At 39.1% G+C, this 24,190-nt stretch overlaps 2 protein-coding genes across 4 annotated transcripts; one reads left to right on the plus strand and one right to left on the minus strand.

The window, feature by feature from the left end:
• Positions 1-1,903: 1,903 nt before the first annotated feature.
• On the minus strand, positions 1,904-18,954 carry znf362a (zinc finger protein 362a). Of its 3 annotated transcripts, none has more exons than XM_042406272.1 (9): positions 15,676-18,954; positions 11,758-11,821; positions 10,777-10,984; positions 9,091-9,216; positions 7,751-8,078; positions 5,833-6,057; positions 3,841-3,919; positions 3,536-3,694; positions 1,904-3,422 (listed from the first exon to the last, which is right to left on the minus strand). In XM_042406272.1, the coding sequence occupies exons 2-9, from the start codon at positions 11,818-11,820 to the stop codon at positions 3,303-3,305; spliced, it is 1,308 nt and encodes a 435-aa protein (XP_042262206.1). In that variant the 5' UTR covers position 11,821; positions 15,676-18,954; the 3' UTR covers positions 1,904-3,302. The 3 variants fall into 3 exon arrangements, with proteins under 3 accessions (XP_042262206.1, XP_042262204.1, XP_042262205.1); XM_042406270.1 differs by having other exon boundaries at positions 10,777-11,017; XM_042406271.1 differs by lacking the exon at positions 15,676-18,954 and having other exon boundaries at positions 11,758-13,880.
• LOC121894001 lies at positions 7,881-22,786 on the plus strand. Its single transcript, XM_042406273.1, has 3 exons — positions 7,881-7,968; positions 19,763-19,912; positions 21,237-22,786. The coding sequence occupies exons 2-3, from the start codon at positions 19,765-19,767 to the stop codon at positions 22,346-22,348; spliced, it is 1,260 nt and encodes a 419-aa protein (XP_042262207.1). The 5' UTR covers positions 7,881-7,968; positions 19,763-19,764; the 3' UTR covers positions 22,349-22,786.
• Positions 22,787-24,190: the final 1,404 nt, after the last annotated feature.

Consider the following 24,190-nt stretch of genomic DNA (forward strand, 5'->3'; position numbering starts at 1 on the left):
ACCTGAGTGAATTTACATTCCTCAGGTGGTCAGAAACAAACCTCCAGTGGGATGCTCATGTAGCTCTGTGTCTATCAGTGCATGCTGTTTACATGTGTTTCCATGCTTTTCAGACAGCTATTAGATTAAATTAATCCTGTATAATATAAAAATCTATATGCAGACAATGAACATCAAGTTTGCATTGCTACTATTATCATTATAATTAACTAATGATTTATTTCCATTATTGTTTCATAGTAACGCAGTTTAAGTGCAGTCTGAGTTGAAAAGTATGCGCTATGTTGCCTCACAACAATAATGTTATATTTCAACTGTGTTGAACTACACAAATTAAGCAAGTTTCAAGAGTCTGCTAATTGATTTTCATACTGTATGACAGTTAGTGGAAACCAATGTCTGCTTTGAGGGTAGAAGAAAAAAAAACATTAGGATAAATGAAACACCACAGCCGGGTTTGCAGAATCATGAGTGATGATTTGAAGTACTCATTATTTGTAGGAAATGAGCAAAAACATGCAAATTGTTGATGGCATGACAGTCAGTGTTTGTTTTATCCTTTTAACCTCTTAGCAGTGAACATTTCCTGTAAATCTCTGTTTGCTCTATGCTTATTTACACGTGTAAACAGGTTTTTATAAGCGTATGTTTCCAGATTCACCAACCTGATCAGATTAGACATTAGATATACAGAAGATAAAATGACATAAGAATGAACAAATATGCATTAATGTATTATCACAAAGGAGTTAAATCCTTGATTTCAGTGGTTTACCCACCTACCTGTTTGTGGCTTACTGGTACATATAAGCTGTGTCAAGTTTTACATGGTTTATTATGCACATTAGAGTCCTTTTAAAACACATTGTGGGGGATTAAATACACTGAAACAATCCACTGAGCTTTAGTGGACAGAACTACTTGAAATTATTTGTAACAATTAATTAATTAATTTTTATTTATATTTTTATTCTCTCTTTGACTTCATGTAAACTGCCATTTGTTTGCCTCTGGTGATCACAGTCTAGCTTTGAACGGATGCTTCCTTTTTCACAGACACTTAACTGTCCAGCTTTTTACTGCAGCCGAGATGAGACATTATCCTCGTCTGTCTCCATAGTCAACAGTAAAAGTGTGAAACAGGAGTCATGTCCAGTCCACAGCTTTGAATCACATTTCCCTACAAACACATCATCCTGCATAACCGTAAACTTTTGTGTGGGATCAAAAGAGTAACCCAACAACGATGACTCCATAAAAAGTCTTTTGAGAAGGAGCTGTGATATTTTATTCATCAGAATTAAAAATTAGCTTCCTCTGTCAAACAAAGTCTGTGTCAACAGAAAGTGTAAATTTTTTGGAAGTGCCTTAACATTTTTTATGAAATATAGTTTCCAACATTCAAATAAGAAGCATCATGTGACAGTCGTCCTGTGTTAAAGGACCAGTGTGTTGGATTTAGTGGCATCTAGGTGAGGTTGCAAATTGCAACCAAAAGCATACACCTCTACTCCGCCTCCCCTTCCAAGTGTGTAGGAGAATAGACAGTGGTCACGAAACTCATGAAAAACGTGAAAGGCCCCCTCCAGAGCGCTCCAGTGTTTGGTTTGTCTGTTCTGGGCTACTGTAGAAACATGGTGGTGCAAGGCAAGCCTCGTGAAAGAGGTCCCGCTATGTAGACATACAGGGCTCATTCTAGGGTAACAAAACACAACGATTCTTATTTTCAGGTGAGTATACACTAATTAAAACATACTTATGAATATTATATTCCATTTCTTCCAAATCCTTTAAATTCTTCACACTGCACTTTTAACATGTTTTCCAAGATTATTCATGTAAAAGCCCTGACATGTTGACATGTCGCCAGCAAAAACAAAATGTAGACTTTCACCAACCCCTGTAATTATAGAATTATTTATTATAAAACAGGTTGACAGTTAATATAGTTTATGTACAGTATATATCATGCTATGACATAAAAGGCAAATGTAAAGTGATAAAACAACAGAGTGGAGTTGTAACAAAGTTAAGGCTTAAATGCATATAAAATGGCAAAGTGTTCATTAATAAAACAATGAATAATTAAAGAAGGTTGATGCTTCAACTACACATTATGACTGAAAACCCAAAAGATTATTCATGTTTCCAGAATTGTTACACATCTGTCTGTTTGGTGTAAAATATAAGTCTTATCATATTAACATTTATTTATTTGCACATCCAATTAAATATAAAGTGGATTAAAGTAACAGAAGTGCATCACTCAATATAATTCTAACACAGTAATCCTAAATATTTTAGTGAATCTGGAAATAAAAAGGCATATGTCACTATTTTCAGGGAGGTCTGACCAGCTCTTAAAAACATATTTTTGATTCACTTCTTGTGCTAAGGTAACATGTACTTATAAGCAGAAGCTCATACACTCATTGCGTCAATTAAAGTTTCAATTCAGTTTTTGAAAGGGTTTTTTTTTAGTGTATTTTTAAAATTGTATTGACAGCTCTATAACAGTGTTTAGAATTTAGGAGACCCAAACACTTTTTAATCTTGACCAGATTGAACTGTGTTTTTGAGCATTGTTTCTGAGCATTGTCTCTGTTTTATAACATAAATATATAAAAGAAAAACATCCATCCTTTCAGTTATGAGTCATTCTGGTCGGGGTGAACATGGCAAAACAGGTGAAAATAAAAACTACCAAAGAAAAATACTGACAGATTATTTGTGTATGCGTTACAATGACGTGTATGATGAAACATTGCAAACACGGACATAAGAAGTGGCACAATATACATGAATACACATTTATATAAGCATTCAGCTTTATGTTCACTTGGCCACCGAGCTAATGGAAGACTATTTCTGATGCAAATATATTTTTTTTGCAAAGACTTAAGATCGTAAAGGACCATATAAAAAAGACAAAGTAATCTGTTACAACACAAAAATGTTTAAAAAGATTTTCCATGTAGCTGCCTGGAGCGATACCTTTTTTTTTTTTCTTCTGTGAAGTCACACACACAAAAAAATGTTTTTTAGGCCTGTCATTTCCAGGCCTGAAAGTGCTGAAAAAATCATCTTTGGATGTTCCAGATAATACTATCTGGTCAGCAAGAAAGGAAAGGAGGATATACTCATTAAAAGAGCACCTCTTCACAAGATACTAGTACAATCTGGCACATTTTTTGGAACCCGTTCATGGGTTCAAAGTCCATCAGGGGGAGACGTTGATGTCACAGGAAATCAGGAAAATGGAAGGGCAGGAGACGGGTGAGGATTAAACCACGCGGTGGAGCTCAGATGAGAGAGATCCGTATAGGGATGCTGGGAGACTCTGTCCTGTGTTGAGGGGAGTGATGGGACACCATGTGTTCCACCAGTGTGTGTTTAGACATGTGCTTCATAAGGTAGGTCTCCTGGGGGGAGAAAAAAAGAGAGCTTCATCAACAAAAAAGAAGACCTTTAGACATGATTGCTACAGTTAATCCAGATTTTTTCAAATGTAAAATGATTCGGATCTCCAACTCACTGAGGTGTACGCCCTGCCGCACATGCTGCAGCAGTAGGCCTTGGCGTTTTTGATGGCGTGTGCAGACAGGTGGATCTGCAGCGAGGCAGAGTCCGAATAGGCACGGTAACAGTTGGAACACTTGAAGGGCTTGTCTTTGTTGTGCTGCCTCTGGTGAGACTTCAGCAGGGAACACAAAACATAAAATGAGACACTTTCATGCAGCGTTGTGGAAGTTGTTGTCTCACGGTCTTATCACAGATCTATTCAGGCAGCGGAGGAAAGGGGGTGGTGAAACAGGTGAAGGAGAAAAGTTTAATGTTTACCTGCAGATTGGATAGTTGAGTAAAAGCTTTTTCACATCCTGGATGGGCGCATTTATACGGCCGATCACCTGTGTGGATTCTAAAATTGGGAAAGTGAGGCAAAATTAGCCAACTGAAAATCTTTTCAGGCAGGTCAGAAAGGAAGCTACAAAACTTGTAACACACTGAAATACAAAGTTATATAACATACTAAAATGACAAAAATGGAATTACAACATGCTTTAAGTTTGTTGCCAGTGTAACATGTTTAAATCTTTTTTTGCAGGGGGATTTGTCTTGTCTTAGTTTGCACAGTACCATAAGAAACCAGCAGCTAAATCTGGCAAGAAAAGAGTAAAGAAGAGCTGAAAAGGACAAAGGCAGTTACTGTCATCATGTAGGGCACATCTACACTAAATCCACCAGCCTGCTACTAACACTGCTGGTGCTCCTTCCTAACTGACCAGACTGGACACAACAAGCTGAAATGTCAGTTCCTGCTGCTTTAATAACTTAACACTAATAAAGGGTTGGCTCATGAAGTAATGTTAATGGCTTTGAGCAAAATGTCCTTTCATGATTTCTAGTGAAGTAATATAATTTGTCACTAATTCACTTTCAAAGACTGAAAAAAAATAAGATTTTCCCCAATAATACTAAGTTGTTTAAAACAACAAGTCCTCCAAATAAACGACCATTTGACTATTAGTTTGTACCTGCACTCCAGAACGACCCACTAGATCGTAATATGCCAGTTTCCAAAACTGTTACAAATCACTGTTAAAAAATAATGATGTTTCATGGTGTGACAACGCTGTGGTTAAGGTCTGGTTTGGTTTAGGCACAAAAAACACTTAGTAGGATTAGTGGAAGATCATGTTTTGGGTTAAAAATAATCTCTTGAAACATGGTCACTACTTCCTTCAAGTTAACCAACCGTTGTCGTCATGGCAACGGTAAACAACATGTAACGGTTTAAAAAAAATGTCCCGACTCGTGGTTGGAAACGGGAAGAGAACAGCGGTTTCCTGCAGGTAAGTCCACTTTTTTTTGCCACTTTTAGCCATCTAACTATCTAACCATCCACCCAACCCGCGTCTTCCTAATAAAGAAGTCACCTTGTAAAGACGTCATCTGAACTGCGTCATAATTACTACCATACTACGGCTGCTTGATGGCGTCTGTCACTGAAACGTAACTATCAGATGATTTTGGCTACAGTTGATTTTGGAGCTTGTTTTTCTTGGGAGGACAGGCTCGTACAGACACTAAAGACAACATTGTTCCTGTTAAACGGACCTGTAATCATCATGTCTTCCCAAAAGGAACTTCAATACATAACAAAGTAAATATGGTCAACGGTTTTCAATACTATCTTATAAAAGTGCTGTTTTTATGTTCAATGTTTAATTTTAAACCAACTGTACAGGCAGAAACCACTGGAGGGAAGTGAAAAAATATGCTTCTTTGTGATTTGAATTATTCCTTTAATATGAGAGAATAAATTGAGCATTTATTTACAAATTATTTATTGAAGGGGACTAATTACTAACTTTTGCATAGGAAGGAAGGAAGGTTTTACCCTAGTCATATTCCATCACAGCTTTCTATTGTTATGCTTGTTAAGAAACAGTACGTTATACAGGACTGCTAAGAAAAAACTTAATGTGTTATTGAACCACAACAATATACTTATGCTCAATAAAGCTTTGGTGTATAACAAAAAAAATGTAAAACCAGTAATCATGAGCATAGGGCTAGCAGTTTGAGCCTAAGCTCTTCCTGTCTACCTGTCAAAGTGTCCTTGAGGACAATGAACCCCAAATTGCTCCCTATGGTTAGACAAGAGCCTAGCATGGTAGCTTTCTGCCATCGATGGCAGTATGTGAGCATGTGTGAATGGGAAAGGAAAGAGAGGCAAAACTGCAACAGTCTTTGGATAAAAGTGCTGCTGTACATAAATGCTGTTCATTTACCAATACAGAGAGGAGGGAGTGTATGTAAATATCAGACCTGGTGTGCTGCTGCAGATGTGAGAGCTGGCGAAAACTTTTCTCACAGTAGGAACAGCGGTACGGTTTGACACCCAGGTGTATGCGGAGGTGCTGGGCCAGGTAAGATGCGTTCGCAAAGGACTTAGTGCACTGAGGACACTTGTGAGCCTTTGCCTCTGTGTGCGTCTTGGAGTGGATCTGCATGTCTGACTTGGAGAGGAAGGTCAGCGGACAAACTTTACACCTGTATTAAAGAGCACAGTGACACAGAAAGAAGACACAGATAAATAAGACACACATGGAGCCTATATTATAGATATCGCACATTCCTGAATTACAAATTTGTCGTTGGATCTTGCTCAATGGGAGGATTAATTTGCAATACAGGAATATTATTGAGCAAGGAACAGTATCATCTCTTTGACCTACAGTAGGAATGATTTATAAGATTATAAGGTTCATATAAGGTTCTTAAAATCAGCTCCAGCTCGAGCAACTATAACATTAAAATGCTATGTACACCTTAATTCATGAGTAATCAAACAATAGCAATTACTTAACAGTACAAATATGTGCATTTGTGTCTTTCATACTTTAATTCAGCTCAACTGGTAATACTGATAATATGTTTTTTAAAAACATTTATTTTATTTCTACTTTTACTTTATTTCTTCCAGCACCCAAAAACTCCAAGGACTTGTCAGTCAGGTTCAATCTTAATTCACTCTTCACATGTGCTCCAAATACTGAGGCAGTGGAGACTGTAAGGAACCGGCTGCTACAAGACAAAATGCAATGCAACAGATCCAACCTGACAGACTGACTGCATTATATTGAAAAGTGTTTCTAATATTTTTATATCCTAGTGTTGGACAAAATATAACAAACACTTTTCAATAAAGCAGTCTGGTTTAATACCACCACCCACTACAACCTCAAAAATAAAAATAAAGTAGAATTATGACTTTCCAACAGTGTCAACATCAACGACAAAAAAATTATAAGCTTCATAAAAGTAGAATTCATAGCAGAGCTGTTTGGATTGTATTAGACTGTAAAAGTGTATGTAATAAAGTGAACATGTATTTTGGAAATGAGCCAAACTTCTGCCTTATCAGCAAGAAATTCACAAATGGTTGGAGACCATTTCAAAACAACCATTCCTTTTGATTTTTTAATATCACAGACAAATATTTGATGAGAATCTTACTGATAGCAAGCAAAACCCAAAACTGGGAAATGGCTCCATCTGCAGGTACCAGGAACTGAATAATGGTTAAATATGATATGTGAAATACAGGAGGGAAGGGTGAAAAGGAGGAAAAAATTATAAAAGAGGGAGAAAAGTAGGTGAGAGAGTACAGAAAAGACAGGAGGCAAGAAGAAAGTAATTTTAAACACTGAATGGTTAAAGCGAAAAAATGACAACATGTACAATGTGGAATCTGCTTGTCTTATTGTAAATTGTTTTTACAATAAGTGATAAAGCATTTGGAGGGTTAATAGGGGGAAGACAACTCCTTGGAGTCCTTGGAACAGGAAAAGTGCATTAGAAAAGTTAATTTATCATTATTATGTTAAGCATTTGTGTAACTACTGGTGCAAAATTAATTTCATGTTGTGATTGAGTTCAGTTTTCCTTTTTATGTTTTATTTCTTGAACCTATGGTTTTTTTGTATAATTACTTTTTAAAATCTATTTTTGCTTGTTTACTTACAATTTGCTGTAAATCTCACTACTTCTTTTTTGTAATAGAGATGAAGATTTGACTACTGCAGTATCTACAGTACCACTGAACCCCTTATTATCTGGAAACAGTTGTGAGTCATGGGTCAAAGGAAGTGTACCTTCTGTAACTATGCATTTACAGGACTGGTTAGCACTGGTATTATACAAGAAGAAATGGGAAACTTTCCAGTGAGAGCAGTTGCATTACCTGTAGGTTTTTCCTTGTTTGGCAGTGATGGTGACACAGGACTGGTCATTGCCTGAGGCTAAGATGGGATAGGGCACCACCAACAGCGACGACCCATTCTCTGCTTTGATCTTCTTACGCCCTCGTTCATCCTTTGGAGGGGGCCCGAGGAGACCCACGAGGCCCCCGTTGTTTTTCCCAGGCTCCATCCCGTGGCAGCTGGCTAACCCTGAGATGAGGTGAGGTGTGGGAGCTCCGCCCAGCCGGCTGTGGCTGCTTGAGGTGGGCGTGGTGGGGGTGATGATCTCTGAGGTGTTGAGGTTGCCCGTTCTGGATGCCAGCGCCACACCTGATGAGTGCAAAGGAGGACAAGACTGAAATAACTCATTGTAATGCAGAAAGGTGACATTTCTAAAAGCGTAAGACTGATGGGCAGGTTGCATTGCTATTTACTGTATTCATCTGTTTTTATACTGTGTGCAATGTTATACATATATAGATTTATTTGGGCAGCCAAACCAAACAGTTTAGTTCACACCCAAAAGATTTTTTTGTATTTTTATAACTTCTTCCATCCAAAGCTGTGTGTGGAAATGCATTTCAAACTGTATAATGAACGTCTACCAGAATGGTGCATTTAAATGCAACCGATTAAATTAGTAAAATTAATTTACCAATTGGAGGTCAGCTTGTAAATGCAGTTTTATAGCTAACTCATAAGTGTCAGATGTTGCAGCTTTTGAGTTGACTGATTCAAAGACTGTACACTCTGAACACTGATCCATGCAAACACACATCTGAGTTTTTCATGTGTTACACATATAACGTATATATTAGCCTGATAATCAGACTGAATTCACTTTTCACTTCACTTCATTGATTCATTTTATCTGAATATATCTGATTTTTTCCTATTTTAATATATCTGAAAAAATCAGATATGTTGGTAGCAATTCAGAAATATGGAACCAGGCTAAGTGTTTATATAGAAAGAGGAACAGAAACAGGAAACTGCAAACACTACAAAATCAATTAATGATAGCATTGTATTCAAAACACAAACTTTATCAACATGGACAAATGATTGTCACAAGCTGATGGACAAGAGTGCAGGATAATGGACACAAAGCAAACACTGACACTTGGCATGCAGGCCATTGTAATACGACTCCCTTTTGTTGCGGTGTTTGCAAAATGACTTGATAACTTTGAAGTTCAAGTCATTTTCCATTAAGTGTTTACATTGTTCTATCTACTTCCTGCCCCTTCACACAGTACAGAGCAGTCAGATTTTATCAACATTATTTTCCGGTCCTAATGATGAGTGAAACCCACACTGCAGCTGACGGCTGTGTGGTTACCTGAGACGTGGTTTGTTCTGGAGGGATGGTCTATGAGTTGACGCAGATGCCAGTCTTCCCATAATCCTCTGGCTTTTATAGCTGCCTTATCGTCCAGATTCAAGTTTACATCCCCCAGAATACGACCTGGGAAAGATGTGCAGAAAATTCACCTTTTTAACAACGTACATTCATCTTTCATCATCATGATCAACCCCCCCCCCCCCCCCCCCCCCCCCCCCCAGAGAATTAACTAGGGGTGGGAATCTTTGGGAATCTCACGATTTGATTCGATTCACATTCTTGGTGTCTGATTTGATTCATAATCGATTCTCAATTCAAATCGGATTCTCAATTGAATGAATGGAAAAGGCGGCACAATTTTTAGTCTCTTACTCCAGTACACTGTGTGCCAAACTGTTCACTGAAGTCCTTAGTCCACTGAAATGCAATATGAAACATAATTAGTGGTTAAGATAAATAGATGATGAAGGTCATTGTTATCAGAGAAAAGTGTGTGAGGATATGCTTATATTTATATACAGTCTATGGTGAAAACCTAATGGAGACTGATAGGTCTAACTGTACTCTACGTTTACTGGGCATTTACATACTGAACGTTTAGTGAATCAGTGTTTCTCCAATAATTATAACAATGAGAACCCCAACCAGGCCAAAAAAAATTTAATGCCAAAAATAACGCCAAATATCCATTCATTTGGAAATCAATAGCATTTGGGAGTTTCTGTGCAGCGCTGTTCTGAAACGCGAGTCAATCTCTGTGTCGTTGCCTGGGAAACTCTTGGTAGCGTAACTCCGTTAATGAATACTCCGTTTGTGAATGCGTAATATGTCTGCGTAGCGAGTGGGAAAGAGCTAGCAGCAGAAAAGTGATGGTGGATGCGTGTGGAGCAGAGGAAAAGGTTAGCAGTAAGTTGTCAGTCTGGCAGTAAATGTACAGTACAGACTCCAGTGTGTCTGTTGATAAATATTGCAGCATCTCAAGACCAAGAAAAGTCATGTCTGTTATTTCCCCAAGTGCTGGAAAAGTAAAGGTCGTTAGCTCCAAAGTTAGCAAACATGGGTTAGCCTAACCTGAAAATGCTAACGTTACACACACCTCCGCAACTAATCGATTAGTTAAAGATTATGTACGATTTTCTTTGGTTGACTACAGCCCTAGAAAATCCATTGTCATTTTTATTTAAAATGTATTTATTGGGACATTAATGTGTTTATTATATATCTGATAGCAGGTATATGACAGGAAATAAGGGGAGAGAGAGAAATGGGGAATGACATGGGTCCGGATCTGGACACGAACCAGAGATTTGCAGTTCATGGTCAGTGTCTTGACCCCTAGGTCAACAGGGCACCCCAAAACCTGAAACTCACTGTATTTAGCCATGATTTACAAAAAGAAGTAATGTTTGATTTTCTGTAGCGGACTTCTGAAACACGTCATCAGTCCCAAATCATGTTTATAAGCTGTAAGCTCTCTTCAAATCTGAGAAATTCATGACGTTTCAAGGTGATAAAAGAATCCTAAGTATGTTTTTAAGCTGTTAAAGAGGCCTCCAGTACTGCCAACAAAACAAAAAGAAAGTACTAAAATAGTTCAGGGAGATACTGCAGGATGGACACATTTCATGCACATCAGTAAAAAGTGAGGACTGGAGAAGCAGTGAGGCATCAGAGGAAGCGTACCTGTGACTGAGCTGGAGGCGGGGCGGGCGTGCAGAGCGATGTCTGGCTGAGACGGGCTGTGGCTGTGGAGAACTGGCATCTGATGGGCTTTGGACATCACGTGCTGGCTGCCCTCCACCTGGCTCGGGGGAGCCAGTAAAGGCTGTTGGGAAGGGACTGTGGCGGAGGGCAGATGAGGCGTTCTGATCTTCTCCGCCATCAGCTGCTCCTTGATTTTATTGATCAAGACTAGGTTATCCAGCTGACAGCCGGGAAACAACATTTGTGACAAGAGAACAGCCATCAGTTCAGTCAGTGTCAGTTTATGACACGATGGTTCCCTCTAATGGCTCATACGTGACATTGTACCCAAAACGTTATCTGAGGATCAACAACTGATCACTAAATTAAACCAGTGGTTTCCAAACTTTTGGCCTTGTAACCCTTTATTATAGGTTATGACCTGTGCATGGTCATGGGTTGTAAGCAGAGATTTTTCTTTTTCATGCAGGATTTTTAGAAACCTGAGAGATGAAAGAATCAGGTATATTACTTATTTAAAGGATTTTTAGAGGCCAGAAGAGGTGAAAGTGTATTTAATTTATTTTGTAGAGGCCTTAAGAGGTAGTATCCAATTTTTTATTGATAAAAAAGCAAAAATTATAGACCTGTAAGAATGTTTTACAATATTCGTTTAATCCCTGGGCCCTGACTCTCAGGTTGGGAACCACTGCATTTAAGGAATACTTTGGGAAATATGGTTATTCACTTTCTTGCTGAGAGGTAGATGAGAAGATTGACACCACTCTCAGTGAAAGTAGTGTCAATCTAACTTTTGGCAAGAAAGCAGATAAGCATATTTCCAAAAGTATTCCTTTAAACTGTCAATTATTTAGTATCATAAAAAACAACAAACCATTCCACAGAAAACTTACAATACAATGACTTCACTGCCGAGTGTTAATATGTGCATTAATGCGTGAAAATACCAGAGTCACTCACCTGGCCAGGCATCGTAGGAGGTGGAGGCCAAAAATAGGGATTGTTAAAGCGCGGTTCAGCCATCCTGAAATGAATACACAAGAGGTCATAAACCAGATGAGGGCATGACTCAGCTGCTCCATTTGTCCATCAGTTAATTACTGACCAGTACATGTATTGAGTTCAAACTTGTAACACAGTGGTGCCAACCTTTTTGGCTTGCGAACCCTTAAAACAAAGCAATGTTTACTTTTGGATTGGTTGATTGCTTTATTTTTTCCTAATATCAGAGTCATAATTTACAAGAAAATAAGCAAAGATTAGAGAAAATCAGAACAAAAAATCAGCAGAACTTTGTGTTGTTGTACAAATTTTAAAGACCCCTGAGGCAAATTTATGATTTGTAATATTGGGCTATACAAATAAAATTGACTTGCGACCACTAAGGTTTATCTTGTAAGTCCTTGCACTCAGTTGTCCCTTCTTGTAAGATATTCCTTAAAACTGTAAATTTATGTGAAGATCTATTGTTTGTGCAGAAAACAGCGGTTAAAAACTTGTGGCAATAGATCTCCTCCCAAGCAGCTGATGACTGTTTGATGTGATAATTTGGGATAACTTGTCCCAGTCTTGTGATATTGTATTTTCAAAGACATTCTGTTTTAAGTTCTCCTCTTGTCCCAAAGTGCAAGAGGAGACCTCGTAGTCTCGCACTTTCTCTGAGCTGCCGCCTCGTCAGAGATAGCACAGAGAGAGGAAGGAAGACGTTTAAGTGAGTGATGCGAGACGGGGTTCACCCTCCCTTGCGTTCAGGTTTTTCTGGGGATTTTCAACCACAAGACTGCATGATGGGCATGCTGCCTAAGAGATAGTCTCTCACATGATTACAACAGTTTGTTCGGGAACTCTCCTGAACGGTTATCAGAGAAAACAGAAACGTTAAAAGTGATGAGGCTCAGATCCTAATCTGTCGCTGACTGTCTCCTCCTCGTACATGGGGCCCTGACTGGTTGAGAGTCTGATGGGAAACGGGAGAAACGTTGCAGAGTCTCACCTCAGCATACAGCAAGACCTGAGTGATGTTGGTTAATGATCCAAGTAAAGATAATGAACGTGGAATGACTTTAATGAGGATGCTGATCAGAAACCACAAGCCACACTGATTTGTAAGTGACAGCATTTTTTTTTCCTCTTTTTTTACACCCGTGACTGTGAACATTGTCTTTTTAAATTAGAATGTTTCATTTTCTTAGCATGCAATTAAACATAATGCTTGATGAAGCTGCTCCTCCACAGGCCGTGTCTCATTTTTTAGGGGAAGAGAAAGCTACTTGCTGTTAAAGTTGTGATCTGTAGGCCTTTTCTTTCCACAGTTTTCTCTTTTCAACCCAGTATGAAGTTCTTTTCGAGACATTTTGCATTGCGTGCTTTGGCACACTCCACCATTCCTAAGTCTGTTTGGCTTAGCAGAGGCATAACACAGTCCACATCGGTGAGCCAAGAGAAACAAAAACGATACGTCCAGGGGTACGAGCGTACACTAAACCCCACAAAATATTTCTCTAATGATGCCAGTGGGGATCAGTTTCACTTCCTGGAGGCTTTCTGCCTCAGAGGAGTTTGACTGCTGCTGGACATCTCTGTGTCGCTTTTTGAAATTACACGCTTCACCAAGGCAGCGAGGTACTGTGTATGACTCACAGTTCCTACGTATTGCTTTACATTTATACTGTATGCTGTTGTGTGCTGTCTTAACTGTATGTGGCATCAAGACCTTGTAAAGTCAATCAGCATTGTAACCTGTAGACTCAGGTCTAGACTACGTTGCTTTTGCCAGAATTGTTTTAAGATTTTGCACAAATGCAACTAAGTTTTGATAAGGCCTAAATAATTCATACCTGCACATAAACTTTAGGGTTTTATCTTTTCCAGTAAAGAATATTGGAAATTATTTCTGGTATAGGTGTATCAAAAAGAAACTCAATATAATTCAAACTGCACACTGATCTAGGTCTATAAAATGTCAGAAAATAGTAATGCCACTTATAATATCTCATAGTCCAAGGTGATGTATTCAACTGTCTAACACCCAAAGATATTCAATTTAATATGACAAAGAAAAGCATCAAATCCTCACATTTGAGAAGCTGGAAGCAGAGAATGTACTTCTGCTTGAAAAAAATGCCCAAAACTATTAATCTATTATAAAAAAAATGTTGCCATTGATTCAGTTTATCGATCATTTCAGCTCTACTGCACCATCATTCAAGACATTTAAGGAATCAGAACATCAAAGTTTTGGTCCCTTTTGACAAAAGTTTATCTGAAGTCATTAAACTGGCAGGCTGTAGTTAATAATAGTACTTTCAAATAAGTCACCTTTTATGATAAAGGGTTTTCTAAGTTGTGACTAATGGCAGTTAATAAATACTTTAGTAAAGTTTTATAAAATGTCTAAAAATGAATTTTAAAAAACTTGGGATGTGTTGCATTGTAAAGTAAGAAGTTATGCTCATGTCTAACAAAAGTTTCACCACTGTAAGAGTATTTTCTGGTGTCTTTTAAATCTATGTAGGCTGGGTTTGCACATAATCAATAACATAACTAACTGATCGGTTATAAACCTTATATAGTAGCAACGTTTAGGTTGTCAGGTTGTGAAAAATCTCTTTGACTCTTCAGACTGACCACTAACTTGGACCAAAATCTGTTCACTTGTCAGTACTTATGATTGCAAACTTGATGGATTAAAATTCTTTATTGATGACTTATTAACATCAATACATGGAGACTTGATAGTTTATTAGAAATTGAGAAAACCCTTAAGCATTTATTACGGATTACCAACATGATAAACATCAGTCACAACCTGAAAACCCTAAAGTTGTTCTTATTAATGGCTTATAACTGATGTATAAAGCGTTAGTACATCTATTATTAACAAATATATAAATCCCAACTCCTTCATAAAGGAGCCTTTATAGAAAGTGGTACCAAAGTGATATAAAACAACTCACATGCTCATGTTATCATTATATAAGCAGAGGTGGTCTGTCAGGTGCTATAATAATCCTACAGATGGTAATGCTGACATAAAACTTGTAGTTCAGCTTCAAAAAGTTGCATCAGGTTAATCAAACAGAAACATGATAACAGTGAGATCACCTCTGGAAAGAAATACAACATCTGTGAGGATAAAAACAGCACCGAAGCAAAAGTTAGGGTTAACTTTTCCCCATTTTTTGTACCCGCGCTGCTGAATGATTATTCTTCCGTTAAAAAACTAAAATCATCTGATTCAAATCTTAATATCATCATCATCATCATCATCTTTAAATGAGAGCATCTCCTCCTCCAGAGAAACGATCCTCCGCAGCGCCTCGGTCTGTCCGTCGCCTCTCCCTCATTCTCAGACAGTTTATTAAAAAAAAAATCAGACAAAAGGAAAACAAAAATGGCAGCCCTGTCTTATTTTTATAAGCACTGGACGCCATATTCTGCAGATCCGAATATTATAAGGAGGTAAATTCTCCACATGCAATGACCCGCTCGGGATGCGTCGGGATGTGGCATATTTTGCATTAAGCGTACGAATGATTGTTTACTTTGATTTGCAGGTTTGAATAGCCCGGCTTGAGGAGGGAAAAAAACCCTGACACTTCCTACAACAATCATCATGCCTTTGCTGAAAGCTCTGCAGCCGCTGAGCCATAAATCCAAATGTCGAGCTTTGCGCCGACGCGCAGTGGAAGCGTTTATTCGCGCGACAGAAGAAAAGAAACCAGTCTTGATCATTTATGCGCTGCGAATGCTCCTTTTTTTATTGCAACTTTTGCATGACTTGAATAAAAAACGGCGACGAGGCGACACATGGCAGCTGCGTGTGAGAGGAAAAAGAGCAAAAACAGGCAGAGATTTTGCATCGAGCGGCCAACATACCTGAACCAGCCAGAGAAGAGATATTTTATAAAGGATTAGACTCTTCTTTCTTTCTGCCTTGCTCTCAGTCGGACTTCAAACCTTCCGGGTCGCCTGCTGTTCACTTCTGGGTGCTGCAGGCGAGGAATTGTTCAGCGTGAAAACACTGAGCTGAAACGGGATTTTTTAACCCATTTTCTGGTTTCTAATTTTCCCGCAGATCTATGTCACGGTCGCATCTGCGCGGCAGTGTTTACATTAAACTGTGCATATGCACGTAGAGTTCATATAATTTCCTGCACAGTGACAGTTGTGGTGTTTATATGTTATTATTGCATGTGTGAGGCTGACTCTCTCACGTGTTTAAAACAATCTGAAATAAACACAGTTATATTTGTAATCAGACGAACCTCAGAGGTCCAGTTCTGCCGTGTGAGTGTATAATTGTGAGAATAATTTGGTGCACTACAGGTGGCCTTTTCAAGGTCTCTATAAAAACTGTCTGTGTGTCCCAGGTCCAGACAGTCATGTAGCTACAGTAGATATGAGCTGTAATCCGCTCAGCAGCAGCATGACAGGCTGCTAATGTGCTCTGTGCTTAGCTCAGCAGGAGATGGCACTGCTGCCACAGCTGAGACACACAGAGAGAGAAAGAGGGTGAGATAATCATGAACATGTTGCCTTATGGCTGAAAACTAGAGGACATGCTCTACATGTGGGAATGAGAGATTGCGATCATGTACGGTGCTCAATGAATTAGTTTGAATTTACACTTTAGTTTTAGGGTCACCCAGATAAAACTAATACATTTTACATTAACATTTATGAAGGTTATAATGTTCAGAAACTGTTTTAGACAGGTAGTGGTTAAACTTTAAAATATGGTCATTTTGAGGCTGTAGTGTTGAATTTTATTGAATATAATACCCCATTCATCTTAGTGAGGATGGACGATATGTTAGAAACATCTCATTGTGAAGTTTATATTCTCAAACCTGATGTCCATGGACGCTATTCCAAAGTGCTCCTGCTTCTTTTTCATGTTATTATATTAGTTTGCTCTCTATCTTTTATTAGAAAAACAATAATATTTATCGGCATCACAAACTACAGCCTCCAAAGTAACCATAAAGTCAAATTAACGTCTCACAAAGAATCTAAGTGTAAAGTTAAACAGATTTAATGGTTAAACATGTTTATATCATCTCATTTTAAGTGTGATTGTCTGCAAAAAAAATGGTCCTGTTATTGCTTTGCACTAAAATCACAACTTTATCCCTTAGTCAAACATATTTCTGAGCAGCCCACAGTGTAAACATATATGTAACCATATATTTTTTAAACCGTGAAGTGAAATTATTGTATATTTTTGGTGACAATAAAAAAATTCAGTCATACACGTGTGTTATTATCACTGCTCAAACCCTGCACACACGGTTGCTTTCTTACCTACATAATCTTTACTGTATGTGGAGTTTGCGCACACACACACACATACAAAGTGACAGACAGACACATTCAAATCTATGTTTACATCTCTATTTCAAATGCAAAACTCTGCAGGGACACCAGCTTACATGTTTGACATGAGTCACACTGAGGGTAAAACAGGCACACAAATGTGATGATAATGATTAGAGAGAGAGAGCAAAGATGGAGCACAGTGAGGTAATTAAATGTTGTTTATCATTTAATAAACAACATTCATTTTTCAGCCTTTCTGCAGCTTCTCATGAGTTTAAACATGGTGAGATGAAGAAATTGTTTAGGACACATCATCCAGAGCTCACAATATAATCAGACTTTTTTTTTTTTTGACAGGAAATAATTGCTTTCTATTGACTTTATTTGACTACATTTGGCACAGCTTCCTGATTGCTGCCACAGATAACTAAGAGGAAAAAGGTCGATAAACCTGATAAGAAAATGTGGTTCACAAAACTTTCCTTTGTATCACCAGAACATAAAGACATGAGACTCCTGTGAAAGCAAATTTGTCCTGTTCTCTAAATAATTCATCACTGGACTGTTTCAACTCAGTGAGAAGTTGCAGCACAGTTAGTTAGTTAATTGTTTATTTAAACAAATGTCCTCATTGAGCTCAAGATCTCTTATTCAAGAGAAACCTGGGTACAAAAAAAACATATGTAGACAAACACAATTACAGCACATAGACAGTATAACAGCTAAATTACTTCTGCATTCAAACAACAATTACCGGTAGGATTCAAAACACCTGAGTATAATTTGACACAACGATGTCACCACAAGGTCCATTTAGTAGCTGTTCAAGAGCTCTCAATCATATCACACAATCTTCCTCAGCAAATGGAGTATATTCAGTTGTCAGAGCATTGTAGAAGTTCACATTTTCATTTTTTTCTGAGCTCTTTAAGGACTTTTCATCCATGTTGACTCAAAACTTGAAACAATCAGAAAGCAGAGATAATGAGGCAGTTTTCTGGGGGCGCTGACTCCCAGGTTTGAGTCTGGCCGGATATCTTTGTTGCATGTCATTTCCCATCTCTCTCTCTCTCTCCCTTCATTTCCTGTCATCTCTCCATTGTCCGCTATACAATAAAGGCAGAAAAGGCCCCATAAGATAATTGTGAAAAAAAAGTTTTCCCAGTAGAGCCTTATACATAAGTAATGTACAGTACAACACAGCTCCCTTTTGTTGGTGTAAGAGGACTGTGCCATCTGTCCAAACAGTCCACAGTAGCTGTTGCTGGAAACTAACGTGATCATTATCATTTATGATGATATGCAAATCATCATCTAAATAATGGGGAAAACCATTTTAATAGGGTCAACGGTTTAAAGGAAATTGGCTTTCATTGAAAAGCATGAATGTATCATATTTCTGAACCTATTGTTAAACTTTTGTTGATTCAAATGAGTATCGGCAGGATGTATAGCGTCATCGTCTTCTTCACAGTTATCTGATCTGCTGTCAAATCCTGCTTTATGAAACTCCCTGCGTGTGTGTTTGCTGAAGCCTGTGAAATAACACAGAATAGTTTGAACAAGGTGTGTGTTTAACGCAGGAATGTTTGTACATCCTCACTCAATATGAAAAATCTTCTGTCATGTATATCCTTAACTAATAGCAACATGTTTTTCTTCACACACACACACACACACACACACACACACACACACACATACACACATACAGATATGCACTTTGCATCCCTCACTGTTATTAGTTAGTTAGCTGCCAGACTGGTTTTCAAGTCTGTACAAACAGCGCCACACCCTCCGAGACGCACATGTTCTCTCACCTCCACACAGGCCAGGTGCAGGGTGCACAGAGGCGGGGGAGGTTTTGGTGGTGGTGGGGGGGCAGAGGGGGGAGGTCATTATCCCCTGAGAGGGTGGAGCAAAGGGGAGGTGAAGAAAGCGGATGAAACATTTGAAGCTCATATTGACATGCTGCTCTGTAGGCTCCTGTGAGCAACAGGTAAGAACTAATGAACCTCACAGCAGTTTTTGATCTAGACTCATATTTTTCTGTAATATATCTTCTAAATTTGCTTCTTGTTATCATGTGATAGAGATAATGGAAATATTTTTTTCACAGGTTGAACCAGTCTGATTGTGCAGTATCAGTCAGTCAGGTGGAGGAGATATTTACAGACAAGTCATAGCAACGGCGTCTGTGTATTCAAGTCTGCTCTAAATTTGCATCTGTGCTCACATTACTGAGGAGTTTCAAAACACCTGCTTGTTCTTTGCTGGTATTAAATGTCATTTGTAAAAAGGCAATGCAAATATCACGACAGAGGAAGACAACTTTTAATGAACAATCAACTGTAAACAGCCGTCTAGTCCAGGGTTCATTACTAATGTACACAATGAAATATTGATCTGCAACCATGAAGCAAAAACATTGACTGAGAGTGAAATGATCATGTAAAACAATTGTGTGTTTATGAAATGTTACAGATACTATAGAAATGTTTGACATTGTGGTGGTGGTGGTGGTGGTGGTGGGGGGTTACTGTCAGCAGAGTGCCTGGCATTCCTGACCTCCTTCACCCCGAGGCAAAAAAGAAACCAGTTTTTTGAAATGCTGACCCGTGTGTGAATGTTGTTTTGTTTTTAGCCATGGATGGTGTGTTGGAAGGAGCGACAGTGTTGTGTTTATGTAAATTGGCCTGCAGTCTCCTCTTCTTGCCCTCATTGGCTGTATCCTACAGTCCCGTCAGCTTCTGCTGCTGCTGCCTCCTGATCTTCACGGACTTCCTGGCCACAGGTGAGGATGCGACCAGGTGCTCCGGTCACCACAGTCCTTTAGTCCAATTCCAGTCCAGTTCCAACCATTTTAGTCTGATGTACCCCCACAGCTCTTTCATTTTAAACTGGATGTAATTTAACACTAGTAATTATCATCATTTATTGATTGATAGCAACTATTTTGATAATTGATTTAGTCACAGCCAAACATTTCCTACCTCTAGCTTCTCACTTGTGAGGATTTTCTGCTTTTCTTGTCTTATGTGATAGTATATTAAATAACTTTGTGGTTTTTTAGTGTTGACTTGACAAAACAAGCAATATGATGGGCATTTTTCAACATTTTGTGATATTTAATATACATTTAAGATATCTAATAATTGGCAGATTAATTGATGATGAACATAATTGTCCCTCCAGACATATTGATCCTGTAATTGTTTATGTTAAAGCTTGGTTTCAGTAGGTTTGGTTTGCATTCGTACATTTGTTTATTCATTTGGGTTCATCCTGAACTAAATTACAAAAAAACCCCAACAACTTTTTGCAATCTAATCTTAACCTCAGTTTTTCCAAATTAGCTGAGCTACACCACAATCCTCCCATGTACTCCCTGGCAACTTAACCTGGGATACACATACTTTTAGTTGGAATTAAAGGATAGTTTTTTCCATGTCCATCTTAAAACAACAGTCAGGTGCCCATATGGATATTTAAACAGGTTTCGCTTGCTGTAATCATTCCTCCTGTTCATACTGAAGATCCTTTCCAAATGCATTTACAATGGGGGCCAAAATCTACATTCCTTGTTTTGAGCAAAAATGTATTTAAACGTTTATCTGAAGATAATATGAGGCTTCAGCTGCCCGAGTTAGTCAAATAAAGTGGATTTCCTCCACAGTTACAGTCTTTTTAGTAAAAAATTCTCTGTTTCCTCAGAGAGTGTTTCCCTGTAGAGCTACGATGGAAGTATAGTAACAAAGAGGAAGTTTGACACTAAAAAGACATTTTAACATTGACAGATTTCTACTTGATTTGATTAATTCGGACAGCTGAAGCTTCATATTAGCTTCAGATAAACTTTAAAATACATTTTTGCACAGACGGAGGCTTGTGGATTTTGGCTCCCATCACTTACATTGTAAATGCATTATGAAAGGATCTTCTACTGGTCAGTATGAAGAGGAGGAATGATTACACCAAGAAGGACATAAGTCAATAATCATTTGGGAACCCGACTATTGTTTTAGAACAGACTTGAAAAACTGTGAAACTGTCCTTTAACTGCTCTAATCCAATCCAACCAGAGTCACCTCACTGACACTTTGTGTTTTTCTCACCAGTTTTTCTGAGTTTCCTGTGCATCTTTGAGTCCTGGCTGACTGAGCTGACCCCGCTCAGTGATGCCATCGCCCTGCGCTTCCTGCTCTTTCTCAGCCACACATATGGTGCGGTGTTGCTCTTGATCACACCTCTGATCGCTGTGGAGACTCTGATCAGACTGCTGGGGCCTCACTATGCTGCGTCTCACAGGGCGGTGGGTCAAACAGTGGGCTCTGATGGACAGAGTTATTATAAAGAGGAAGTAACTGTGGAAGAGGAAGAGGACAGCGACAACCCAGACAAAGAAAGTTGGCTGCCTCATGCTGTCGGCTACCTCTGCTGCCTGTCAGCGTGGGTCGTTGTCGCCCTCAGTGTCAGGTGGCAATGGAAGCTGGAGGAAGTGTGGGCCGCTGCCTGTTTGCACACAAACAACTCCCTGATCAGATGTTTGCCCAACCTGTTCAGCCCCATGCCCAGCGCCGTGAACCCCTGCTGGGGCATGGCCTTCCTCTCCCTCCTCCTGTTCGTCCTGACCATGGGCACAGGCTTGCACAGACGGCCCCAGGCTCCCACACAGATGGAGAGAACACACACAGAAAAACATCGAGTTAACAATAACGGCAACCTTGCTCCAGCTCTGTCTGCACCCTCCAAACCTGTGCACCCTGGGATATCGGTGTCAGAGCCAGCGCAGTCTGTTGACCCAGAGAAAACAGAGAGCAGCTGCACTGTTCACAGAGCGTATTCCTGGAACAGCGTGCAGATGTCTGCGTGTCGCCATGGAGACTTTGTCCTCCTCTCCCCCGAGTGTTTGTCTGCGGAGAGGGGAGGACAGGAGCACGAAAGGACAAAGAGAGGTATACCTCTGACATTTATCACGGAGGAACACGTGAACTCACATTGCACGAGCCTGTGTGGGTGGCGACAGTGGGGTTTTCCCTGCCTGGGGGTGAATGTAATAATAGGGTTCGTGGGTGTGTTCTCCATCTTTGTGCTGCCTCTGAATCTATGTGTGAACATTCTTCTGATCCGGACTATAGAAACTCTGCTGGAGCTGTGTATCAAATCTTTAGTCTCATCTGCAGCAAACTCAACCGACACGACTGCTTCTCACAATGTAACACTTGTATAAAACCGGATGGGTGAGAAGCATAAATGGAAGCTGATTGGAGCTTATTTGCGACAGGACCGTCAGATTAATATTACATGTGCGCAGACATTAGGTCTACTTACCTGTCGACACTGGTTTGCATAGAGTGTAAATAAACATTCTGAGCAGCTATTTACATGTGAGGAATAATATGTGGAAACTGCTGAAAGGTGCTGAGGAGGCAGGTTGAGGCGTGCTTGCTACAGAGACTAAAGAGGGCCTGCTTTTACTGCTCAGGGCCATGAGATCTGCAGCGATTTGTCTTTACACAATGGGTGACAGAATGAGCCTCTCCAGTTTAAAGAAGACTCAACGACCGACAGTGTTTTGAAAAGAGTAATATGAAGTGTGCTGATGCTGCATCACATAAACCCTGCGTAAAGCAATGTGTAAATAAATACTGAGTGACTTGAGGGTGAACCACAGATTTTGTTTTGTGTCTTTGTAGTTTTACTCTACAACATTTCAGATGGAAATACTGATTTTTACATTTATCTGACAGCTTGGCTGGATTAACCTCCTATGGGGCCTCTGGGCAAATGTTTGTTGTTGGGCCCCTACTGTCCCCCACTATACATGGTGGTACTCTACAGCTGAAATGATTAGAGGATTAATCGATTGACAGGAAATTAATTGACAACCATTTTGATAATTGATTAATCATTTTTTGAGCAAAAATTCACTGATGTCATCTTCTCAAACAGGAATATCTCAAATATGTTTTTCCAGTTTTCCATGATACTAAAATCAACATCTGTGTTTTTGACTATTTTCAGACCTTTTACACACCGAACAATCAATTGATTATTAAAGACAATAATGTCAGGCCTATTAATAATGAAAATAACAATTTACCCCTATGATGGAATAATACTAACTTGCCCTCAGTTTTCTGTGTGCAGTTTGATGAAACAACTTTACAACAAATGAATTCAATATAAACTAAAAGAATTAATACCTTAAAACTAGATTTTGATTACCTAGCAAGGCAGCTGGATTAGCAAGATCACGAGATCAGGCGAGAATTCATCTTGTCAGGCCTCAAGTTATGAGCTTGTGACCACCAGTGGTTCGGACCAATCAGTGTCCTATGAGGAACTACTGACAGCCACAGGTCTGGTTTAGGTGTGACAACAGTGAGAAGTTAGTCCGTGATGACGGTGATAGACAGATGGTTCATCCAATCACCTGTCATGTATTTTTTGAAAGTGCCTGACAGTTTCCATGGATGACTTCTCTGGTGTGTCAGGTTAAGATCTTGACACAAAGTCCCTTATCAAAATCAGGAAAACAAGATAGAGAATGGAGGACCTGTCATAGTTGAAACTGCACTTCAGTGGTGCGAATTCCTGGCAAGTATTTGAATAATCAAATTACGTAGACCCAAATGAGATGAAGTAAACCTGGTGGTCTGGGGTCCCTTTGCAGTTTCCCACTTGGCCTGGTTGGTGATCCGGCCTTTACTGAGCTACTTCACTACTACTAACGGTTCAAATAAGGTCCTCCTCAACAAACTACAACAGTAAATTGCTGCTTACACATTATTGCATCAGTAATAATAATCCAACAATATAATCATACACCATTTTTCTGCATCATGTTGTACTTTTACTTTTGATACTTAAAGTACATTTTGGTAATACTTTTGTGCTTTAAGTGACATATTCAATGCAGGACTTGTACTTGCAATGGTATACTTATGATAACTTTATAAAACCCAGTGCATGGTTAAAGATTAAGTTCCCAACTGTTTTGACTTGTGACCACTTTCAAAAAATCAGTGCCTGGTTGTTACATTTCAGATAGTTTGTAGTTTCACCAAAG

Source organism: Thunnus maccoyii, chromosome 3, assembly GCF_910596095.1.
Source record: "Thunnus maccoyii chromosome 3, fThuMac1.1, whole genome shotgun sequence".
Classification (NCBI taxonomy): domain Eukaryota; kingdom Metazoa; phylum Chordata; class Actinopteri; order Scombriformes; family Scombridae; genus Thunnus; species Thunnus maccoyii.